Source organism: Ursus maritimus, unplaced genomic scaffold (assembly GCF_017311325.1).
Source record: "Ursus maritimus isolate PB19 unplaced genomic scaffold, ASM1731132v1 scaffold_2, whole genome shotgun sequence".
Lineage (NCBI taxonomy): Eukaryota > Metazoa > Chordata > Mammalia > Carnivora > Ursidae > Ursus > Ursus maritimus.
Genome location: NW_024424452.1, coordinates 4,382,406 through 4,403,669, shown reverse-complemented (window position 1 = coordinate 4,403,669; position 21,264 = coordinate 4,382,406). Strand labels below are relative to the sequence as shown.

At 40.3% G+C, this 21,264-nt stretch overlaps 1 protein-coding gene across 7 annotated transcripts in view; it reads left to right on the top strand.

Annotated features, from left to right (window-relative positions):
- The window catches only part of RNF216 (ring finger protein 216), a 141,956-nt gene that overhangs the window by 24,242 nt on the left and 96,450 nt on the right, over positions 1–21,264 (top strand). For 6 of the 7 annotated variants that reach the window (XM_040634735.1, XM_040634736.1, XM_040634739.1 and 3 more), the window contains exons 4-7: positions 6,471–7,328; positions 8,237–8,313; positions 16,191–16,293; positions 17,897–18,061. In XM_040634735.1, the coding sequence (XP_040490669.1) occupies positions 6,471–7,328; positions 8,237–8,313; positions 16,191–16,293; positions 17,897–18,061 (1,203 nt within the window). The remainder of the gene's footprint in view (positions 1–6,470; positions 7,329–8,236; positions 8,314–16,190; positions 16,294–17,896; positions 18,062–21,264) is intronic. The other variant, XM_040634737.1, reaches the window with a different exon arrangement.

Sequence of the window (21,264 nt, the reverse complement as noted above, 5' to 3'; positions counted from 1 at the left end):
TTTTTCTTTTCTTTTTTTTTTTTTTTTCAAGTAAGCTTTACACCCAGCATGGAGCCCAACGCAGGGCTCAAACTCAACAACGGTGAGCTCAGGACCTGAGCAGAAATCAAGAGTCAGACACTTAACCGACTGAGACACCCAGGCGTCCCCTTCTGTCGCTTCTTTTTTTTTCTTTTTAAGATTTATTTATTTTAGAGAGTGGGGGAGGGGCAGAGAGAGAGAATCTCAAGCCGACTCTGCGCTGAACATGGAGCCCAACGAAGGGCTCAGTCTCACAGTCCTGAGATTACAACCTGAGCCGAAACCAAGAGTTGGATGCTTAACTGACCAAGCCACCCCAGGCACCCCTTCTGTCACTTTAATATCAGTTCTGTTCACTGATATTTTCCTACAAAATAATTTCTTTAAGGTTTTTTTTGTAATGTATTTGATAAAATTAAATAAAATAACCTGTTGTTTTCTCTCTGTCCTCTGAGTCTGTGGTTCCTCCATTTTCATTTTCTATTTTGTGTACTTGTGTTTTATCCCCTTTCCCTGATTTGATGACTAACATTACCTTCCTTCCTCCCCTCTTCTTCCTGCTTCACTAAAGAAACCACTTTGAGAATCGTGTTATAGTGCTCCCGTTTGTTTTCTTCCTAATCGGTTTCTGCTTTTGTCTTGAATGCTTTCCTTCTGCTTTAGCATATTTAACATGCTTCTTTGGCATTTATGGTCCCTTTTACTGACTTCTTGAGTTATTCATTCTTCATTCTTTTATATTATTATTTTACTCATTGCCATGTAACCTGTCACCTCAAAACTTAATGGCTTAAAGCAGCTGCAGTCATTTGTTTCTGTGGATCAGGAATTTAAGAAGGGCTCAGCTGGATTGTTCTGGCTTGGGACATCTTGTGTGACTGTTGTCAGATGGTGCTGGAGCTGGGGCAGCAGGGGACCGGAGCAGCTGGAAGCCAGCAGCCATTGCTGTCTTTGGGACTTCTACATAGGATCGCTCTCCCTTTTTAACACAACTTTCTTGAGATATAATTCACATACCATACAGTTCATCCATCTAAAGTATACAGTTTGGGGCACCTGGGTGGTTCAGTCGGTTAACCGTCCAACTCTTGATCTCAGCTCAGGTCTTGATCTCAGGGTCGTGAGTTCAAGCGCCACGCTGGGGTGCACACTGGGCGTGGAGCCTACTTTTTTTTAAAAAAGTATATGGTTCAGTAGTTTTTCATGTATTTACAGAGTTTTCCAACCATCAGCACAATTTTAGGACATTCTCATTATCCCAAAAGGAAACCCATTATGCCCATTAACAGTGATTGCTAATCCCTAATTAGTAAACCTAATTTACTAATTGCTAATTAGTAAACCACTAATTTACTTTTGTCTGTATACATGTGCCTCTCTTATGGACATTCCGTATGAATGGGATCATACAGTATGTGATTTTATTAGTGACCGGCTTCTTTCATTCAACATAACGTTGATCTACATCTACATCTGTGATGTAGCATAAATCAGTACTTCATTCCTTTTTATTGCCAAATAATATTCCATTGTATGGATGTATCACACATTGTTTATCCATTCATCAGCTGATGGACATTTGGGATTCTTCCACTTTTTCGCTGTTATGACTAATGCTGCTGTGAACATTCATGTAGCAGTTTTTGTGTGGATGTATGTTTTTTTTTTCTCTTGGTTATTGTCTTAGTCCATTCCAGCCACTATAACAAAATAATGCTGCCTGGGTAACTTATAACAACAGAAATTTATTGCTCACAGTTCTGGAGGCTGGGAAGTCCGAGATCAGGGTTCCATCATGGTTGTGTTCTGACGAAGGCCCTCTTTCTGGTTCAAAGCTAGCACCTCTCACTTGTGTCCTCACATGGTGGAAGAGGGTAGGGATCTCTCTGGAGCCTCTTCTACGAAGGCACTAATCCCATTCATGAGGGTGGGGGAGGCTGACCCAAACATTCAGACCATAGCAGTTATACCCCTAGGAACCGACTTGCTGGATTATATGGTAACTCTGTTTTACTCTACCAGACTGTTTCCCACAGCAGCTGCACTGTCATACATTTCCACCAGCAGTGTATGAGGGTTTTGGTTTCTCCATATTCTCTCAAACAATTGTTAGTTTCATCTTTTTTATTAACAGCCATTCTTGTAGATGTGAAGTGGTATCTCATGGTTTTGATTTGCATTTCCCTACAGCTAATGATATTTAGCCTCTTTTGATGTGCTTTATTGGACATTTGCATATCTTCTTTGGAAAAATGCCTATGCAGATCGTGTGCCCATTTTTAAACAGGATTGTCTTTGTACTATTGAATCTTTGTATATTCTGGGTAGTGTACCCTTATCAGATACCTGGTTTGCAGATACTTTCTCATTCTGTGAATTGTCTTTTCACTATTTGATGGTGTCCTTTGGGGCATAAAAGTTTTAAACTTTGGTGAAATTCAGTTTATTCTTTCATTGTCAGTTGTTTTTGGTGTCAGGCCTAATACATATGATCTGTTTTAAGGGCTTGTTCAGGCTTCCTCACATCACAGAGGTGCCTCAGTGCTAATATAAATTTAGCACTTTAAACTCTTCCTGGAGAAAGACTTTAGAACACTTTATAATTCTGTTTATTCACCTCCCAAGTGAAATACTGTTCTTTAAATATATTTTAATTCTGTATACATTTTTTTTTTTTTTTTTTTAGAGAGAGGTGGGAGAAGGGGCAGAGGGAGAGAGAGAGAATCTTTTTTTTTTTTTTTTTAAAGATTTTATTTATTTATTTGACAGAGATAGAGACAGCCAGCAAGAGAGGGAACACAAGCAGGGGGAGTGGGAGAGGAAGAAGCAGGCTCATAGCGGAGGAGCCTGATGTGGGGCTCGATCCCAGAATGCTGGGATCACGCCCTGAGCCGAAGGCAGACGCTTAACCGCTGTGCCACCCAGGCGCCCCTGTATACATTTTTTTTTTTTTAAACCCTACACAATCTTTTTTGTTTTATATGATCAGCATCCACTTCACTTCCTCCAAATATTTACCTCTTTCTGCACCTTGCAGATTATTTTTCTTCTACCTAAAGAACACTCCTTAGGATTTCCTTTACAGTAAATCTGGTCTTTTCACTGAGCGTTAAATTCTATGTGGTATTTCTTTTCTTTTAACACTAGGAACGTATTATTCCAGTGTCTTCTGGCTTTCATTTTTGTGTTGAAAAGTCAGTCTTATTTTTTCTTTTGAAAGCAATACGTGCTTTTAAGAACTTATCTCATATTTGATTTCTGAAGTCTTCCTGTGCTATACTTACGTTTCTGTTGTGTGGGGTTTTTTAATTCATCCTGCTTACATCTTCAAAACAAATCAAGCCACTGTCCTTCCTGAACATTTGTATTTTGGTCTTCAAATATTGCTTCTTACCTCTCTCTTTCAGAACTCCACTTGCATAGTTGGTAAAACCTTTTCACTGTAGTCTTTATTACTGCTGTTTTCTTACCTAATTTTCAATCATTTTGTATCTATGTCTTATTTAAGCTGCTTCCTTTTTTTTTTTTTTAAGATTTTATTTATTTGTGAGAGAGAGTGCACATGTTAGGGGGAGGAGCAGAAGGAGAGGGAGAAGCAGGGAGCCAGACATGGGACTCCCTAATGAGCAGGGAGCCAGACATGGGACTCATCTCAGGACCCGGAGATCATGACCTGAGCTGAAGGCACATGCTTAACCGACTGAGCCACCCCGGTACCCCTCACATTTATTTTTCAAACAAGGTTAGGGGACGAGCAATTTCAGATGGAGGAATTTAAACTATCCAAACTAGGATTCATTTCCAGAGAGGTCCAGCATATTTCCAGTTCAGCCTTGAGCTTGAGATTTACCAGAACCCTTCCCGATGGTGAGTTCTGAATTCCACCTTTGGTGCCTGTAGCTCCTCAGTAATGATGTCAGAGTGTTGTCTTTCCTCTTCAGCTAGGTCTGCGATAGCAAATGCAGCTATAAGAGAAAAGTACTCCAATGTGGGGCTCATTTTACTGGACGACTTCTTCCTGGTTCCTGTCCCCCTATATCTCTGAGGCCTTCAGTTAGATGTTGGATGTTGCTTTGATATTTTGACCAAGTTTTCTGCTTTTACTCAGTAGAAGGTTGTTCAAAATGATCTAGCATGTCATTGCTAGAAACAGAAGTCCACTTTTGTGTCCTTACCCACGTCCTTTCTGAATCACTGTGTGCCAGTAACTTGGTTATGTGATTGAGTGTATGTTTGGATTTTGCTTTAGGGGTTCTTTTTAAAGAGAATTTTAAATTTAATAGGGGAATTGACCTTGTTTATATTAAATTATTTATTTAATCACTACATCCAAGGTAGAGCTCAAACTCATGACCCCGAGATCAAGAGGTGTACATTCCCCGGACTCCAGCAAGGAGCCCCTCATTTATATTTATTAATGTGACTGTTATAATTCGTTTTTAGTTCTCTTATAGTATTTATTTTGCTTTACATTTTTACTGCTTTTAAAAATAATCTTTCAGAGACACCTGGGTGGCTCAGTCATTTAAGCATCCGACTCTTGATTTCAGCTCAGGTCACGATTTCATGGTTGTGGGATTGAGCCGTGTCAGGCTCTACACTCAGGAGAGAGTCTGCTTGAGGTTCCCTCTCTCCTCTTCCTCTGCCTCTCTCCCCCCAGCTCATGTGCTCACATGCTCTCTCTCAAAAATAAATAAATACATCTTTTTAAGAAATAATAATCTTTCACTGTATATTCCCTGCATCTTGGAGGTTTTGTTTTTACTTACTTTGGGGCCGTGTTCTAGCTGATAATTTGAAGACTTTTTTTTTTTAATTTTTTTCTTTTTGAAAGCTTTTTATCCTTTGTTTTATTCTTTTTAGTTCTTCTTGTATTGCTTTTATAGTTTCAAATGCTGTCCTTACGTGTATCAGTTGATTTATCAGCTTTAAGTGTATTTTTGGACCCCTGGGTTCTTCACTTCACCTTCCAGCTTTTGATGATTACCTTATTTCTACTCAACAATGATTTAAAACATTTATATTAAAGAAATGATTATTACTTCTTTGTGTCTGTGTTTCTGTTTTGTCATTATTTTACCCGCTGTGTAGTACTAATTTTCTCATTGTGTTATTCGTCTGCCATTTCTTTTTTTAGAAGTTGGGTATCTTTATATAGTTTCTAGTTGGTTTTTATTACTCAACTATGAATGCAGCTGAAGTGTTCCTGGACCAGCTCTTTGTAGGCAGTTTTGGGGAAAGGCTCAGGTACTGTTGTTGGCTAGCAGGAGTTTTCTCTTACCAGAGGGTATGTGTGTAGGCAGGAGGTGTTCTGCACATGGACTTAATTTATTTAGCCTTCTCTTCTTACGACCTGGCAGAGATGGCTGGTTCCAGAGAAGCCCATTTCAGAGTTTCTGTCCATCCTGTGTCACTGACAGCCTGCCCCCCCCCCCCACAGAGGTGTTTGTCCCCTTATAGTCTAAGCTCCCCTGAAACTCCTGTCAAGTAGAGTGGTAGTTCCCTTTGTTCCAAACAGGGTATTGGTCTTATCCCCCCAGGGCACATCACCATCTTTGGAAAACTTTCTGGCTTTCTGAAGCTTTTTCTTCCTTGCCTGAAATCTGTGGTGGTACTTCTATCACTGCATTTATTGGCTCCTCCTCTTAGATGTTGTGATTTGGGATTGCACATATCTGTTTGTTTCATCAAAGATTCTCAGTTCTGTGTCTCATTTCTCCCTGGATTGGGGTGATTTCAGAGAAGAGAAAGGTCAGAGGCATCTGTATTGCATTACCTTTTAACTACTCTCTTGGGCGTAAACTGTGGAATGTCTCCGATTTTTTTCTTTTTATGTTACAAGCAATGTGGCAGTGAATATCTGTAATATATGTGCCCTTTAGATACATAAGGGTTTGTAGAATAGATGTAAAAAGGTTACATTGATAGATCCTAAGGGTATACATTTTTAATTTAATCAGTAATGTCAGATTGCTCTCCTAAATTCACCCGCAGTGAATGATAGCCTGAGAGTTTTCCCACATCCTTATCAGTGTTTGATATTATCTAACTAAAAATTCTGCCAGTCTTGGGGCGGAGGTCTTTTTTTAAATTTGCATTTTGCTAATTACTAATGAAGTTTAAATTCTTTTCGTTTTTTGAACAATCCTCATTCCTTTGCTGTTTTGTCGTTCTTTCATTCTTTGCTATGCAGTTGTTTTTTAGTGGTCTCAGGTGAAATTATAATTCAAACTGTAACTCAGGTTCCAGTCTTTGAATGGTTACTTTGATTCTTAGAGTTGTGATCAAATTTCGATGTTAAGAGAAATGTTGAGAAGAATAGGTTTTGTGGGGTAGGATGTTTTGGGTTGTCTTTCTTTCCTGTCCTGTCTCCGAAGCTCAACATAAGTACACAAGGAGACATAGACCTAGGAAAGAAATTGAATTATTAAAATTTCATTTTTTCTTAGACAAATAAACCTCAGACATCACGACCCAATCTCATCAAACCAGCTGCCCAGTGGCAAGATCTCAAAAGATTGGGAGAAGAAAGGCCTAAAAAGTCTAGAGCAGCCTTTGAATCAGATAAGAACGGCTATTTTTCAGTGTGTAACAGCTCATTGTTTGATTCTGGGGCACAGGATGATTCTGAGGAGGACTACGGTGAATTTCTGGATCTTGGGCCTCCTGGAGTTTCTGAATTCATGAAGCCAAGTGGCCAAACAGAAAGAGAACCGAAACCTGGACCAAGTCATAACCAAGCAGCAAATGACATCGTCAACCCGAGATCAGAGCAGAAAATCGTTATCTTGGAAGAAGGTGGTCTTCTTTTACCAGAAGGCGATCCTCTGGACACTGAGAACCAGTCATCCGAAGATTCAGAGACCGAGCTTTTATCAAACCTTGAAGAATCAGCTACTATCCTAGATGATCAAGCCATCGGAGAAGACTGCTGGTTAGACCATCCTTACTTCCAGTCCCTAAACCAACAGCCCCGTGAGATAACAAACCAGGTTGTTCCTCAGGAGCGGCAGCCTGAAGCAGAACTGGGCCCGTTGTTGTATCAGCATGAACCCCCGGGGCTGGCTTTTCCAAGGCCGGCTTTTCCAAGACCAGAACCCCAACAGGATGGGATTCCAGGCCCCTCTTCTCCTCAGCCTGCCCATCCTCTAGGAGAGCTTGAAGACCAACAATTAGCAATAGATGATGAAGAGCCAGGGCCAGCCTTTCCACTGCAAGGATCTCAGGAGCCCAATTTGGAAAACCTTTGGGGGCAAGAAGCTACTGAGGTAGATCAAGAACTCGTTGCACTTTTAGTGAAAGAAACAGTAAGTTTTATTTTATTTACGTGAATAATTAGACACTAAATGTACTGAGTTTTCTTTTACTGCAAAATCACAGCGGGGTGGGGGTGGAGGCACTTATTTTCCTAGGGGATCTATAGCTGGATACATAGAACAGAAGAAGAAAGACTCTGAAGATAGGAAAGTTAAATCAGGATTCCATAATCTAGCCTTAACCCCCAGCAAGCCCTCTGGGATTTTAGCTGCAGATCATAGGTACCCTGGTGCTGTCATACGAGCAATCCCCCTGGTTTTAAAAGGATTTTGCATTAATTCCAATTCAAACCCATAAGGCAGCTTTATAAGATTATCTGGAGCTGCACTGTCCACATGTAGTTTCATGTGCCTGTTTAAGTGTCTTACAATTAAATAAAATTTAAAATTCCATTTCCAGTGGTACTAGTCACATTTAAAGTGCCTGATAGTCACATGGGGCTGAAGAGCTACGATACTGGAAAGCACAGAATAGAACATTTCCATCATTGTATGAGGTTCTGTTGGATATCCCTGGTGTAGTGTGATGCAGGGCTGTGGCTTCTGGCTCAGCTGCTCATTGCCTTTGAACAAGCTTTTAACCCTTCTTTCCCCAGATGTTTTCATGTGGCACATTAACTCATGGTAGTGCTTTACTCCTTTTTGGACTCCTTTTGCCTAGGCAGAGATGTTCAGCATTAACTGAAAGAGTGAAGAATGGCTATGGAAAGTGGCAGAGGACCAGACAGTCTCTAGGTCCTTTCTAGAGTCCACAGTCTGTGTAAACACATAAGTCTAGGAACGGACCTGCTGTACAGCTCCTTTCTTGTCTTTAGTCATTTTACTTTTTGCCATCTGGTTTTTATTGCAATTTGAAGCCATTCTAGTGGATGAAAAATAATATTTTTATTCATTTTCAGGAAGCAAGATTTCCAGATGTTGCAAATGGCTATATTGAGGAGATAATTCATATGAAGAATTATTATGATTTGAATGTGTAAGTATGCCACATGCCTTTTGTTTTTCTTATTGTAGTGAAATATACAGAATATAAAAATCTGCCGTTTTTATCATTTTTAAGTATACAGATCAATGACATTAAGTATCTCCACGTTTTTGCATAACCATCACCGCCATCTCCAGAACATTTTCATCTTCCCAAACTGGAACTGTCCCCATTAAACGTTAACTCCTTACCCCCCACCCTCCACCCCCAGCCCCTGGGACCTACACTTCTACTTTCTGTCTCCTCGAATTTGACTACTCCGGAGACTTTATAATAGTAGAATAACACAGTATCTGTCCTTTTGTGACTGGCTTATTTCACTTAGCATTATGTTTTCTTTAATGATCCTGTTAGAAGAGTTCTGATTTTAGTCATGTACAGACTTTTCTGGGTTTTACTTAATTCTGCATGCTTATGGAATTAAGGTGTTTTGTTAATTCTGAGCATTGATACTACCTGTGTTTTGATCAGGTTGTTAAGGAGTTTTTCTTCCCTGTATTTGTAACAGAAAGTGTTCTGCAGCCACTCTGCCTGTTTGGAGAAGTGTATGGAAGTGTTTCTTTAGTGTTTATCATAAAAATGATAACAGTTTTTAAAAACTTGAAGTGTGCCAAAGAAAACAAAATAAGTCCTTTTCCTTTTATATTCTTTCCCCTCCCTCTGGTCTGCAGAGGTGAAACAGTTGTAGATTTGTGAAGAACGGAATATTGAAACTAATAAAATTTTCAGTTAATTAATACAGATCACATCCGTTGAACAGAAGAGGTAGTATACCTAAACCTCTGTCCTCAAAAGATTATGCCCAGTATTGTAGTCCTCAGGAGTGCAAGTGAGAGCTGTTCCCCACCACAGCCAAGCGGGAGGAGCCCCATTTCCCAGGTCAACAGCCAGAGGAGATGCTCTTTTCTAATTCGTAGAGACACTGTTGGTGCCACTGGCCACCCCGTCTGTCGCCCTCTATCCAAGGATAGCCACTGTGACCAGTTTTTTGTGTGTGTATGGTTTTTTTTAAAGATTTTATTTATTTTATTTTTTTTGAGAGAGAGAGAGAGATAGCGAGAGAGAGCACAAGCGGGGAGGAGAGGGAGAAGTAGACTCCCTGCTGAGCAGGGAGCCCAACGAGGGGCTCGATCCCAGGACCCTAGGATCATGATCTGAGCCAAAGGCAGTCGCTTTAAACGACTGAGCCACCCAGGTGCCCCTGTGACCAGTTTTTAAACCAGAATTGAGTCAAAGTTTCATAATGTGTTTATCTCTTTAGCTTCTTAATCTAGAACAATCCCCCACTTTTTTTTTTTTTTAAAGTAATTGGTTTTCTGCCCCCCCCCCCAGTATTTTTAACATAGGTTGAAAGATAAACAAGGAACACCCATATATCCACCACCTGGATTATTATCTGGCATTCTGCTGTAAGATCTTGTGCTTTTACTTCTTTTTGCTCTTTTTCCAAGTTACTTTAGACTTAACGTTTTTTTATAGAAGTGGTATTTTACAATCAGTTACAACCTTTTTTGTTTTTGCTACTGAATTATCGTAAGTTTGACCGATAGGAGCCTCTTAAGATGCATCTGTGTTATTTTGACATGACCCTGTGAGTCTGAGCATGTCTTGGCTTTCTAAAACACAGAGTTGCCTGGGCTTACTTTAACGTTTCTACCCTAAACGTGGAATGTGGTCATTTCTCCCAAGAAATCCAAGGTTTTGCCACTAGCATGTCATCACTAGTTTGGATGTGCATGTTTTCCTTGTGCATTTTGTAAATTTTAACTGTAAGCTCATTTCTTGGGGTTTTGACAGAAACGGTTCCTTCGGGGAGGATTCGCTTTCTTTCATCATGTGCCTAGGAGCAGTGTCGGTCTAACACTACTTTATACTTTAGATTGTTGTCTGCAAGGTTTTGGGTCATCGAGATAGTAAGAATTTAGTCTTGGATGAGGACTGGGTATAATCTTCACCAATTCTCAGAGGGCATTTTGTTTTCCTCTCCATCCACTTGTCGTCAGTATTAAGGCATGTTTCTCCTTGTGGTCTGTGAGCTTTGTCTGTGTGCCCTGTGAGGTAAGGGCTCGAGAAGATGATGATTATTATCATTATCATTATTTTCTTTTTGAATATATAAATGACTTGATGAGTGCACTCAGGAAAATCTGGCTTCTGTTTAACTTACTCCTCTGGGGTTTCACCTGCACTTAGGTTTGGACTCTGGGAACTCCTAATTTTAATTCGATGTACTTTGCAAGTTCTATTTTAATATTCAGAGTTTTTTAAACCTTTTTTATTGTGGACTATAACACACATACAGAAAAACGCACAAAATAAAGATAGCCTAACAATTTATTACGAATCAAACATTCATATAACTACTACCTAGAAATCCTCAAAAAATAGAACATTGCCACCATCTTTGAACACTGTTTAAAGATTTTGTGAAGATTTCATGTTGTCTCTATTCTTTTGTGACTGGCTTCTTTCACTCAGCATTATGTTTCTGGGGTTTACGCATGCTCTGTATAACTGTAGTTCATTCATTTTCATTGCTATGTGGTATCCCATTTGTATCAAAGTACTGTAATTTTTCCCTCTACTTTAGTTAGAATTTGAGTTGTTTGCACTTTTTGGCTTTCACAAATAATGCACCTTTGAACCATACTTCCACATGCCTCCTGAGCCCCCAGTCTTGACCAAATATGGCCTTCTTTGCCATCCTGTTGGCTACTGCTATTTTTGTTGTTGTATGTTAAGATTTTATTTATTTACTTGAGAGAGAGAGGAGTGAAAGAGAGCATAGAGGGAGAGGGAGAAGCAGACTTCCCACTGAGCAGAGAGCCCAACACAGGGCTCAGTTCCAGGACTCTGGGATCATGACCTGGGCCGAAGGCAGATGATTCACTGAATGAGCCACCCAGGCGCTTCTGGCTACTGATATTTTCAAGCAGAAATTTTTCATTTCTGAATTTTTTATCTTGTTTCTCATCTTTGGGAAGATTGGTCTGCCATTACTAAAAATGAAAGTGCCGTTTTTTTCTAAGGTTTCAAAATATTTTTTGAATATATAAATGACTTTATATTAATATAAAATAATATATAAAATAATTACATTTTTAGCTAATAAACTTTTTAGAGCATTTTTAGATTCATAGCAAAATTGAATGGAAATAGCTAGTACATTTTTACAATAAAAAGTATCTCCTAGACTTCCCCTCAATTAAAAAACAACTAAATTTATTTTTATGTAACCTTTTAGTTCTTCTTGGAATACGAACACGATTTTTTCAGAGGGTAAATGCAATGCTGGATATCTTATTTATGAAATAAGCAAAAAATATTTTCCATTTTTTCTTTATGATGTTAATGATCACCTTTAATAACAGTTTTATTGAGTTTTCCTTTTTGTTAAATACTTTGTTCATAGTTTTCACCAATGTTCTAATTTGTCTCCATATGGCACTTTGCCTTTTCTTTCTGTATACTCGCTACATGCTGAAACCCTAAAAGTTAAAATTCAGGGTTGGACATTATAAACAGATTTATGGTCGTTGAAACATATTTCCAAATAGATTTCCAGTGGAGTTGTACCAGTTTATGTTGCTGTTGGAGATGTATATGAATTGCGTTAGCAATTTCTCAGTGATAACGCAGAGTGGTGGCGTTAACTAGGCATAAAGTAGTTTACTATTTTAGTTTATTTCTTTGATAATGGGCTGCATGGCTATTTTCATATATTTGTTTTAATTCTATTTCTCTCCTATGTGAATTGTTTGCACCTTTACTCACTGAATTCTTTTGTTGTTCATGTTTTCCTGATTATGAAACACAATACTTGTTTGTTCAGTTTGGAAAATATAAACGATTAAGTATAAACCTAGCACACATAGCTACGCATACTGTAGAATATACAGAAGAATGTAGAATACTGATTTGAATAGGAAATGCCAAGTTTAAGTATTTTTTAATAATTTATAGTAAATATTAAGTAGCCCTTTAGAAATTTAGTGTACTTTAATGTTTCCCTCTCATTTTACAAATGAACATATCATTTTTCAAGTATTTGCAAGATTAATTTCTGTGAAATATCAGTAAAATGTGATCAAATTGATAGATTCTGTGACAGTTTGTTCTCTTACCTCCTGAGTTTCATACATACCCTTTTTTCTAGAGACTTTCTGATTCCATGCCTTTCACATCACTTAGATGCAAATATTCATTCTTAAACATATAAAAATTCTTGTGAAATCCAAAGAAAGGGGACTGTGCAGTAATTTTATTAAATCTTTTCAGACCTGTAGTCTTTTTTTTTTTAAGATTTTATTTATTTATTTGACAGAGAGAGAGAGAGCCAGCGAGAGAGGGAACACAAGCAGGGGGAGTGGGAGAGGAAGAAGCAGGCTCATAGCGGAGGAGCCTGATGTGGGACTCGATCCCATAACGCGGGGATCACGCCCTGAGCCGAAGGCAGACGCTTAACCGCTGTGCCACCCAGGCGCCCCCAGACCTGTAGTCTTCTGAGTTTCCTGACGTGACTTTTGTCCCTGGGCTCTTGGGACTGAGGTGTTCATTCCCACAGCTAAGCTAAATATTGTTAATGTAGACCCAGAAGGAGGCACAAAGCAAAGTTGAGCAAGCTGGCATTGTGTGTGGCTGACTCTCGGTTACTTTATGTGTGTCTTTAAATCACCTTCAGACATAACCAGCTGGTTATCTTAGCAGGAGGGATTTATTCACCAGAGAACCTCCTGTGATGGTAATCTCTTTGAGCTGATTACTAAGACTTTTCACTCACATGTGATGAATCTTAAATTGGATCAAGGCAACAACAACTATGTAAGGAATAAAAGCTTGGAACACCAGCCTGGCTCTTTTAGCAGGAGTGCTTTCTTGTGACCCTTCGGCTTGTCAGGTCAGATCAGGTATGAAATAATATACATAGGTGGGCAGACTTGAGTTCTGACAAGCCTCCCACTGCCTTTTCCCCCGGGCGGTAAATATTGATGTCTTCGGTTATAGTTCATTTCTATAGAAGAGAAACTTTGTATTTAATTACCTGAGCCACTGAATGTCATTTAACCTCCGGAAAGTTCTGTTGGTAAGGGTAAAGATATTAAAACAGAAATGACTTTGGGGCGCCTGGGTGGCACAGCGGTTAAGCGTCTGCCTTCGGCTCAGGGCGTGATCCCGGCGTTCCGGGATCGAGTCCCACATCAGGCTCCTCCGCTATGAGCCTGCTTCTTCCTCTCCCACTCCCCCTGCTTGTGTTCCCTCTCTCGCTGGCTGTCTCTATCTCTGTCGAATAATAAATAAAATCTTTAAAAAAAAAAAAAAATGACTTTGACAGTTCAAAGAGAGCCTCTGGGGGCGCCTGTTTGTCTCAGTCAGTAGAGAGCCTCTGACTCTTGATCTCAGGATCATGAGTTTGAGCCCCACGTCAGGTGTACAGATTACTTTAAAAGAAAGAAAAAGATTGCATCTTAAACAGATTTGATTGAGATTGAAACATAAATATGTAACAGAACGAGAGCCTTTGATTTCTGCCATGTGGAATTCCTTATCTTGCAGTGTTTCGGTATGTGATCTTCTTAATATTGAAAATATAAAATGAATTGGTCAGAGAAGAACCCCTAAAATATGGTTGGTTTTTTATTTTGCTTTGTTTGCTAGAAATTACACCTACTTTTCTACCTCTGTGTCATATACTGTAATTCTGTATCATATACTTTAGAAAATAAATAAAAGTAGAAAATTTTAAACGATGAGATTTTAAAAAATAGGAGTTGTAATACTTTCTTCCAGTACCCTAGCAGATCATCTTCCGTGGACCCCATGTGGATACCACTGGCTTCACTCATGGGTAGCCATTCTCTCAAAGAAGATTCTTTACTGAGTGACCTTTTTATCTTTCCCCGAGTTCCTGATGTCTGACAGTTTATTGGGTTGTGGTAGCCACACTTATCAGAACATTACAAACAGGCATGTTTGAAATGGAGGAGCTGCTCCATGTCTGGCTTGTACTTTGTCTGGACGTGCATGTAAACAGAGTTGTTTAGACCTTGAGGCCTTTCCCCATACATCCTGGATTCTTGATGGTGGCTAATTCTCAGGTCAGCCTGCAAAGATCTGTATAACCTGCAGAAGGGGTTGCAGAAGAAGCATGCGTCTCCCAGGTTCTGTTCCCAGACACTCTGCCCCATGGGTGAGAAGGGGAGTGCTTTTTCTGTCTTCTTCCTGCTAGACCTGTCCTACTATTAAAGGTTCCACTGTTGGCACTGGACAGGAGAGACCTGGGAAGAAGGAGGGTTTCAAGAATCATGGGATGGAGTCATCCTAAGAACCTGTAGGAGCAAGGAAAGGGAGAAAGGTGGAGAGGGGAATTCCCATGGCCCTTTGCGCCAAGAAGTTTTCCTGCTACTGCAGTGGCTAGTGCTGCACACCCCCCAGGCTGTTCTTATCTCTGTGGAATCATCCCAAGAGTTCAGTATGTTGCTGTATTTGGTTGCTACAGGGTGAAAAACCTTGCTGGTTAACATTTGTTAAATCCGGACATGATACATCAGTGTGTGTTATCTTACTCTATATTCTTACCTTTAAATGTATTTCATAATAGTGAAAGGGACAAGGCTGTGGGTTTGGCATGAAGAGAGTCCATTCTTAAGCAGACGTGATCTGTTCCTTTACCCTTGCAGCTGGGCAAACTGAATGTCACTGAAATTCCTCATGGGTATTTGTATTACCAGAGGGTTACAAAAAGTATTAATGAATTAACAGAAGGTCTTTTATATTTCATCTATTTACTTAGCAAACTTTTTTTGTGTTTTTTTATTTTATTTAAATTCAGTTAATTAACATATAATGTATTGTTGGTTTCAGAGGTAGAGGTCAGTGATTCATCAGTCTTATATAATACAGAGTGCTCTTCACATCACCTGCTCTCAATGTCGTCACCCAGTTACCCCCACACCCCCACCCCCTTTCCTCCAGCAACCCTCAGTTTGTTTCCTGTGATCAAGAGTCGCTTATGGTTTGTCTCCCTCTCTGATTTTCTCTTGTTTTATTTTTTCCTCTCTTCCCCTAATAGCCTCTGTTTTGTTTCTTAAATTCCACATATGAGTGAGGTCATATGATAATTGTCTTTCTCTGATTGACTTATTTCACTGTGCCTAATACCCTTTAGTTCCATCCATGTAGTTGCAAATGGCAGGATTTCTTTTTTTGATGGCTGAGTAGTATTCCGGTGTGGGTGGGTGTGTGTGTGTGTACCGCATCTTCTTTATCCATTCATCTGTCTATGGACATCTGGGCTCTTTTCATAGTATGGCTGTTGTGGACATTGCTGCTATAAACATTGGGGTGTGGGTGCCCCTTCTTTTTCACTACATTTGTATCTTTGAGGTAAATACCCAGTAGTGCAGTTGCTGGGTTGTAGGGTAGCTCTATCTTCAACTTTTTAAGAAATCTCCATAGTGTTTTCCAGGATGAAGCAAACTGTTTTTAATTGCGACTGTGGATACATTTGCCACCCCTCGTTTGTTACAGTTTTTGACAAACAGTAGATAATCTCCATCTGAATTCTCCAATTCCGTATAGTTCAGCCAGTAAGAATTTCAGTGACTTCATGACATTGACACCTGACTCACAGAGAAGTGTGCATTCATTAGTATGTTTCTTGGTTTTAAAACTAGAAGCAAAAATAGAAATTAAGTATATCTGTCTTTTATTTATTTGTTTATTTGTTTCATTTTTCTGATCTACAAACATTTTAATAGGCCAATCATCACTTATGATGAGACACATTATTTTTTTAGACGTTGTATTTAAATCAGTGGCAGGTGTGGAATTTGGAAGCACTGTGAAAATAACATCATTTATTTTTGCAGACTTTGTAATTTTCTTCTGGAAAATCCAGACTATCCAAAGAGAGAAGACAGAGTCATTATCAACCCCAGTAGCAGCCTGCTTGCCAGCCAAGATGAGGCAAAGGCAAGTGTTGTGCTCTTTGTTTTGCAGTCTGCCTAGAAATGCTCTGCTTTTTTCATCTTTGTGGTAAGAAAGTGCTTCATTGGGACACATTTTTTAAAGACTAGCCAGGAAAATAGAATTTCAGAATGTACTTATGCCTTCCGTGGGTTTTCCCAACCTGAGCCACTTTGGATTCTGTATTTAACTTCTTTTGTTGTAATGCCATGGTCTCTTTCCCACAAAAAGTTAAACCCTCCATGTCTTTAGTCTTACAAAACAAGTTTTTAAAATGAAACAAGAATTGGCCAGGGTCCTTTGTATTGTTTTGGTTGTTTTGTTTTTTCAATATTTTATTATGAAAATTTTCAAACATACAGTAAAGTCAAAAGAATTTTGGGGCGCCTGGGTGGCTCAGTCGTTAAGTGTCTGCCTTTGGCTCAGGGCGTGATCCCAGAATCCTGGGATCGAGCCCCACATCAGACTCCCTGCTCCGCTGGGAGCACTGGGAGCCTGCTTCTTTCTCTCCCGCTCCCCCTGCTTGTGTTCCCTCTCTCGCTGGCTGTCTCTCTCTCTGTGTCAAATAAATAAATAAAATCTTAAAAAAAAAAAAAATTTTTACACTGATCACCTATATATCTACCAGCAGTACTATTGAAAGTTAACATTTTATTATATCCACTTTGTCACATATCCATCCCTCTGTCCATCAGTGCATCTCTCTTATATTTCATTATGATGTATTTCAAAGTAAGTCACAAAAACAACACACTGTCCCATACATACATACTTTAGCATGCCTTTCATCACTTAGAGTTCAATATCTGTTTATAGTTTTTCTTTTGATGTAAGATTTATATACAACACCTACACCTCTATAGCCAAATCCTGTATTAAAAACAATTTGATTTTTTTTAATCTTTTTTTTTAAGATTTTATTTATTTGAGGGAGGAAGAAAGCAAGCACAAGTGGGTGGAGGGGCAGAGGGAGAAGCAGACTCCTGCTGAGCAGGGGACACCACCCTTCCCCACCCCACCCCACCCCACCCCACCCCCCGCCGACGCAGGGGCTTGATCCCAGAACCCTAGGACCATGACCTGAGCCAAAGGCAGATGTCTAACCAATTGAGCCACCCAAGTGCCCCTGATGTTTTTAAATCTTAATCATCGCTTTTATTTGTAATCCTAACTAGCATTTAATGTGTCAAGTGGTGAAAGAAAGTAGATCAGAACTGCTTATGGCTGCTTAATCCTTCTACTCCCCACACGGTCTTTCGACCGTCTGTTTTACATATTCTGTAGCAAGAGAAATGCTAGTTTTTTCTAAACGTTTTGTGGACAGAAGTTGGCTGAAAGATGGGTTTCAAATCCACAGCTATACTTTTTTACTAGTTTTGACTGGCACAAGTAGTTTCCAGACTCCAGACAGCTTATTTAACATCTCTGAACCACCAGTTTCTTCATCTCTGTACAGGACTGGTAACCTCTGTAGAATAATCATGAATACAAGTGAGATGATTCTGTTTTGTAATAAGCAGTTCGTGAAGTGTGATACCCCCTCATGGGAAATGTACTATCTGGCCTCCTAATGTTGTGCCCCTTTCTCTCTCTGTCTCTCTCGTTTCAGTTGCCTAAAATAGACTTTTTTGACTACTCTAAATTGGTTCCTCTTGACCAGCGTTGCTTCGTCCAAGCTGCTGACCTCCTGATGGCCGACTTCAAAATGCTCAGCAGTCAGGACATCAAGTGGGCCCTGCATGAACTCAAAGGACACTATGCAATCACCCGAAAGGTGCTCTACTTGGTCTTCCTGGTGGGGTCACACCTCTTGACTACTTCTTCCCGTGATAACAGAATGAAGAGTTCAGCTTGCGGAAATTGGGATGGTTTATGATGGCAAAGAGCTAAGGAGTTTGTCAGGGTGAAGATAAATAGACAAAGGTATTTGCTGATCAGGAGGAACTGAATGAAAAGAAATAATAGATTAGAAGCAGGGAAGTTCTGAGGGCGCCTAGCTGGTTCAGTCAGTAGAGCATGTGACTCTTGAACTCAGAGTTGTGAGTTCAAGCTCCACCTTGGGCATGGAGCCTACTTTAAAAAAAAAAATGTTTCAAAAAAGCAGCAGGGAGGTTCTGGTTTGTCCATGAAGACATGGAGGGTAGTGAATATGATTGTGGAGGGCAAGATGACTAGGTGCGAAAGTTGTGTTCCAGCGTCCCTCCCTGCTTTCCTCTCCAGCTGGAGGCAGGTCTCCTAGTGAAGGTGGCCTCACCCTTAGTCTAGGCCCCTTCCCCCTTATGTGGCCAGGAAGATCCAGGCAGCTGTCAACAAACTCCTCTAATTGTAGGTTAATCTTAGGTAAAATACTCTGAGGAGAACACAGAGTTAGTGCTTTCTATTTCTGAATCTCATTCCTCATGCCAAATAGGGAATGCTGTGTTGTCACTGAAAAATGAATGAGCTTCCCCCCCCCCAAAAAAAAAAAAACAGTGACCGCAACTTCAGGCCCTCCTGGCATCTTCATTGCTCCAGGGCTTCCTGACACCTTTGTTGAGCTCCCAGGGAGCCCAGATGAAGCGGGAAAGGGCAGCAGCAGGAGCCAGTTCCTGTGGCCTGGGGGTGGGTTGGTCCTGTTAGCAATGTCCCTACCACTGTCCTGGGACCAGTAAAAGAAATTTGGCTAGCAGATGCTTCTCCCTGGTCGTCCCACAGCCCACTCATCATTTGGGTGGGAGGTTGTAGGGTTTTGTGGCTCACCTATTATTTATATCTTCCTTACCCCTTTCTTTGTCTTTCTGGTCTGTCATGTTTTTTTATGGTGTCTGCTGGTTTTGGTGAGTAGCTGGAAAATCTACAGCGTTTTGAAATGGGGTTGGGCTGGACCGTTTGAATGAAAGTGGGGTATTTATGGGGAAGTACTGTTTGGCAGAAGCTAAAACCTGTTGCATTCAGTTAGAACTTCTCCCTGCTATATGCAAATGGTGCCCAGGGGTTCTGCCCTGTGGACGGTGATGCTCTTGTGGACTGGGTGTGGGAAGCATACCCAGAGATGTTTTCTAATTATGGTCATAGCACATCTTCCCTGTGCCACTCCCCAGACATGATGATAGCTTAGTCTCCTGATATATATATATATGTGTGTGTGTGTGTGTGCGCGCGCTTGCGCTTGTTCATTCACTGGAGACAGTCACATTTGCCTGGATTTTTTTTCCTTTGTATTATAAACATCAAACACACATAAAATTAGAAATTGTACTATAACAAGTGCCTGCTTACCCATCACCCATCACCCAGCTTCAGTCACTGTCCGCTCCTGCCTAGTTTTGTTTCATCAACCACATGACCCACTTCCTCCCTCCCTGACTGTTTTGAAGCAAACTCCAAGAATTGTTTCATTTTCTTTAAATCCATTAACTATTTTAGGTTTACATTTAAAAGATAGATTCTTTTTTTGAAAAACAATCAAAATACCATTTTCACACCTTAAAAAGCAACATTATTAGATATCTACTCATTTTGTTCAAATTTCTCTGGATGTGTCATAAACCTTTGGTCATATTGGGGCACCTGGGTGGCACAGCGATTAAGCGTCTGCCTTCAGCTCAGGGCGTGATCCCGGCGTTCTGGGATCGAGCCCCACATCAGGCTCCTCCGCTATGAGCCTGCTTCTTCCTCTCCCACTCCCCCTGCTTGTGTTCCCTCTCTCACTGGCTGTCTCTCTCTGTCAAATAAATAAATAAAATCCTTAAAAAAAAACAAAAACAGAAACCTTTGGTCATATTGAGTTCCAAGTAAGATTCTTTCTTGCAGTTCGCTGATAGTTACTTACATCTCTTAATCTCTTAAGTTCTCTTTCCTCCTCCTCCCTTTACTTTTTTTTGCTGCTCATTTGTTTAAAAAAATTGGTTGTTTATCTTACAGGTTTGACAATCTAGCTTTTGCTGATTGTACCCTGTGGCATCATTAACTGGTTCTTTGGTGTGCTGTATTTCCTATAAATTGATAGTTACATGTAGAATCTTGATCAAACTCAGGTTTAAGTTTTGTCCCCACTTGAATTTTAGTTCCATTTCTCCCAGTTGGATCTCTGATTTTAAGCCTGTGTCTTGAACGTGCAGAGCTTCAGTTCTCTTGGTGAATAGTGCATGTTTTATGTGGCTGGTAGGAGAATTAGGTGGGATACAGTGTAGAGCAAGCCCATCACAGTGCTGTGTGAATCAGGTGTCAGTAACAAGTTCCTTCCATTTGCTAAGGAACAGTTGTCAAGCCTCTGCATTTAGAAATTTCCCAGGAGCCTGCCTTACAGTATGACCTTAAGAGTCAGTCCTTAGAGTGATACAGCAAGAGCCTCCTGTGATACAACCTCCTTAGGTTCACAGTGCTGAATTCACGCTGGAGGGGCCTGCGACCCGAGGGCCTGCTCTGTTGTTCCCAGCCTTGGTATGGAGGCCCAGGGTGCAAGAAGACTCTGCCCCCAGTGTGTGTGTGGTTGAAGATATTTTAGCTCAACTCTTCATGGACGTATCCCATGGGTAGGTTTCTTGGAGGCCACAGTGCAGCTGCAGTCATGTTTCTTTTGGTTGTTAGCTCTGTTAGGGACAAAAGTGCTCTCAAAAATGAGTAACTTTTTAAACTGGAGGGAACAGATCATCCTTAAAATTCATGACAGAAGCTACTTGTTAAAATGAATGTTGATTTTTATCAAAGTAATTTATGGCCATAACTTTAAAAATCAATTAGTGCCAAAACACTTATTTGTAATTTTTTTTTAAAGATTTTATTTATTTATTTATTTGACAGAGAAGGCAGCAAGAGAGGGAATACAAGCGGGGAAGTGGAAGAGGGAAGGGGGAGAAGCAGGTTTCCTGTAGAGCAGGGAGGCCGATGCGGGGCTCGATCCCAGAACGCTGGGATCATGACCTGAGCCGAAGGCAAGCGCCTAACGACTGAGCCACCCAGGTGCCCCATGTGCTTATTTGTAATTTTTTAAACCAC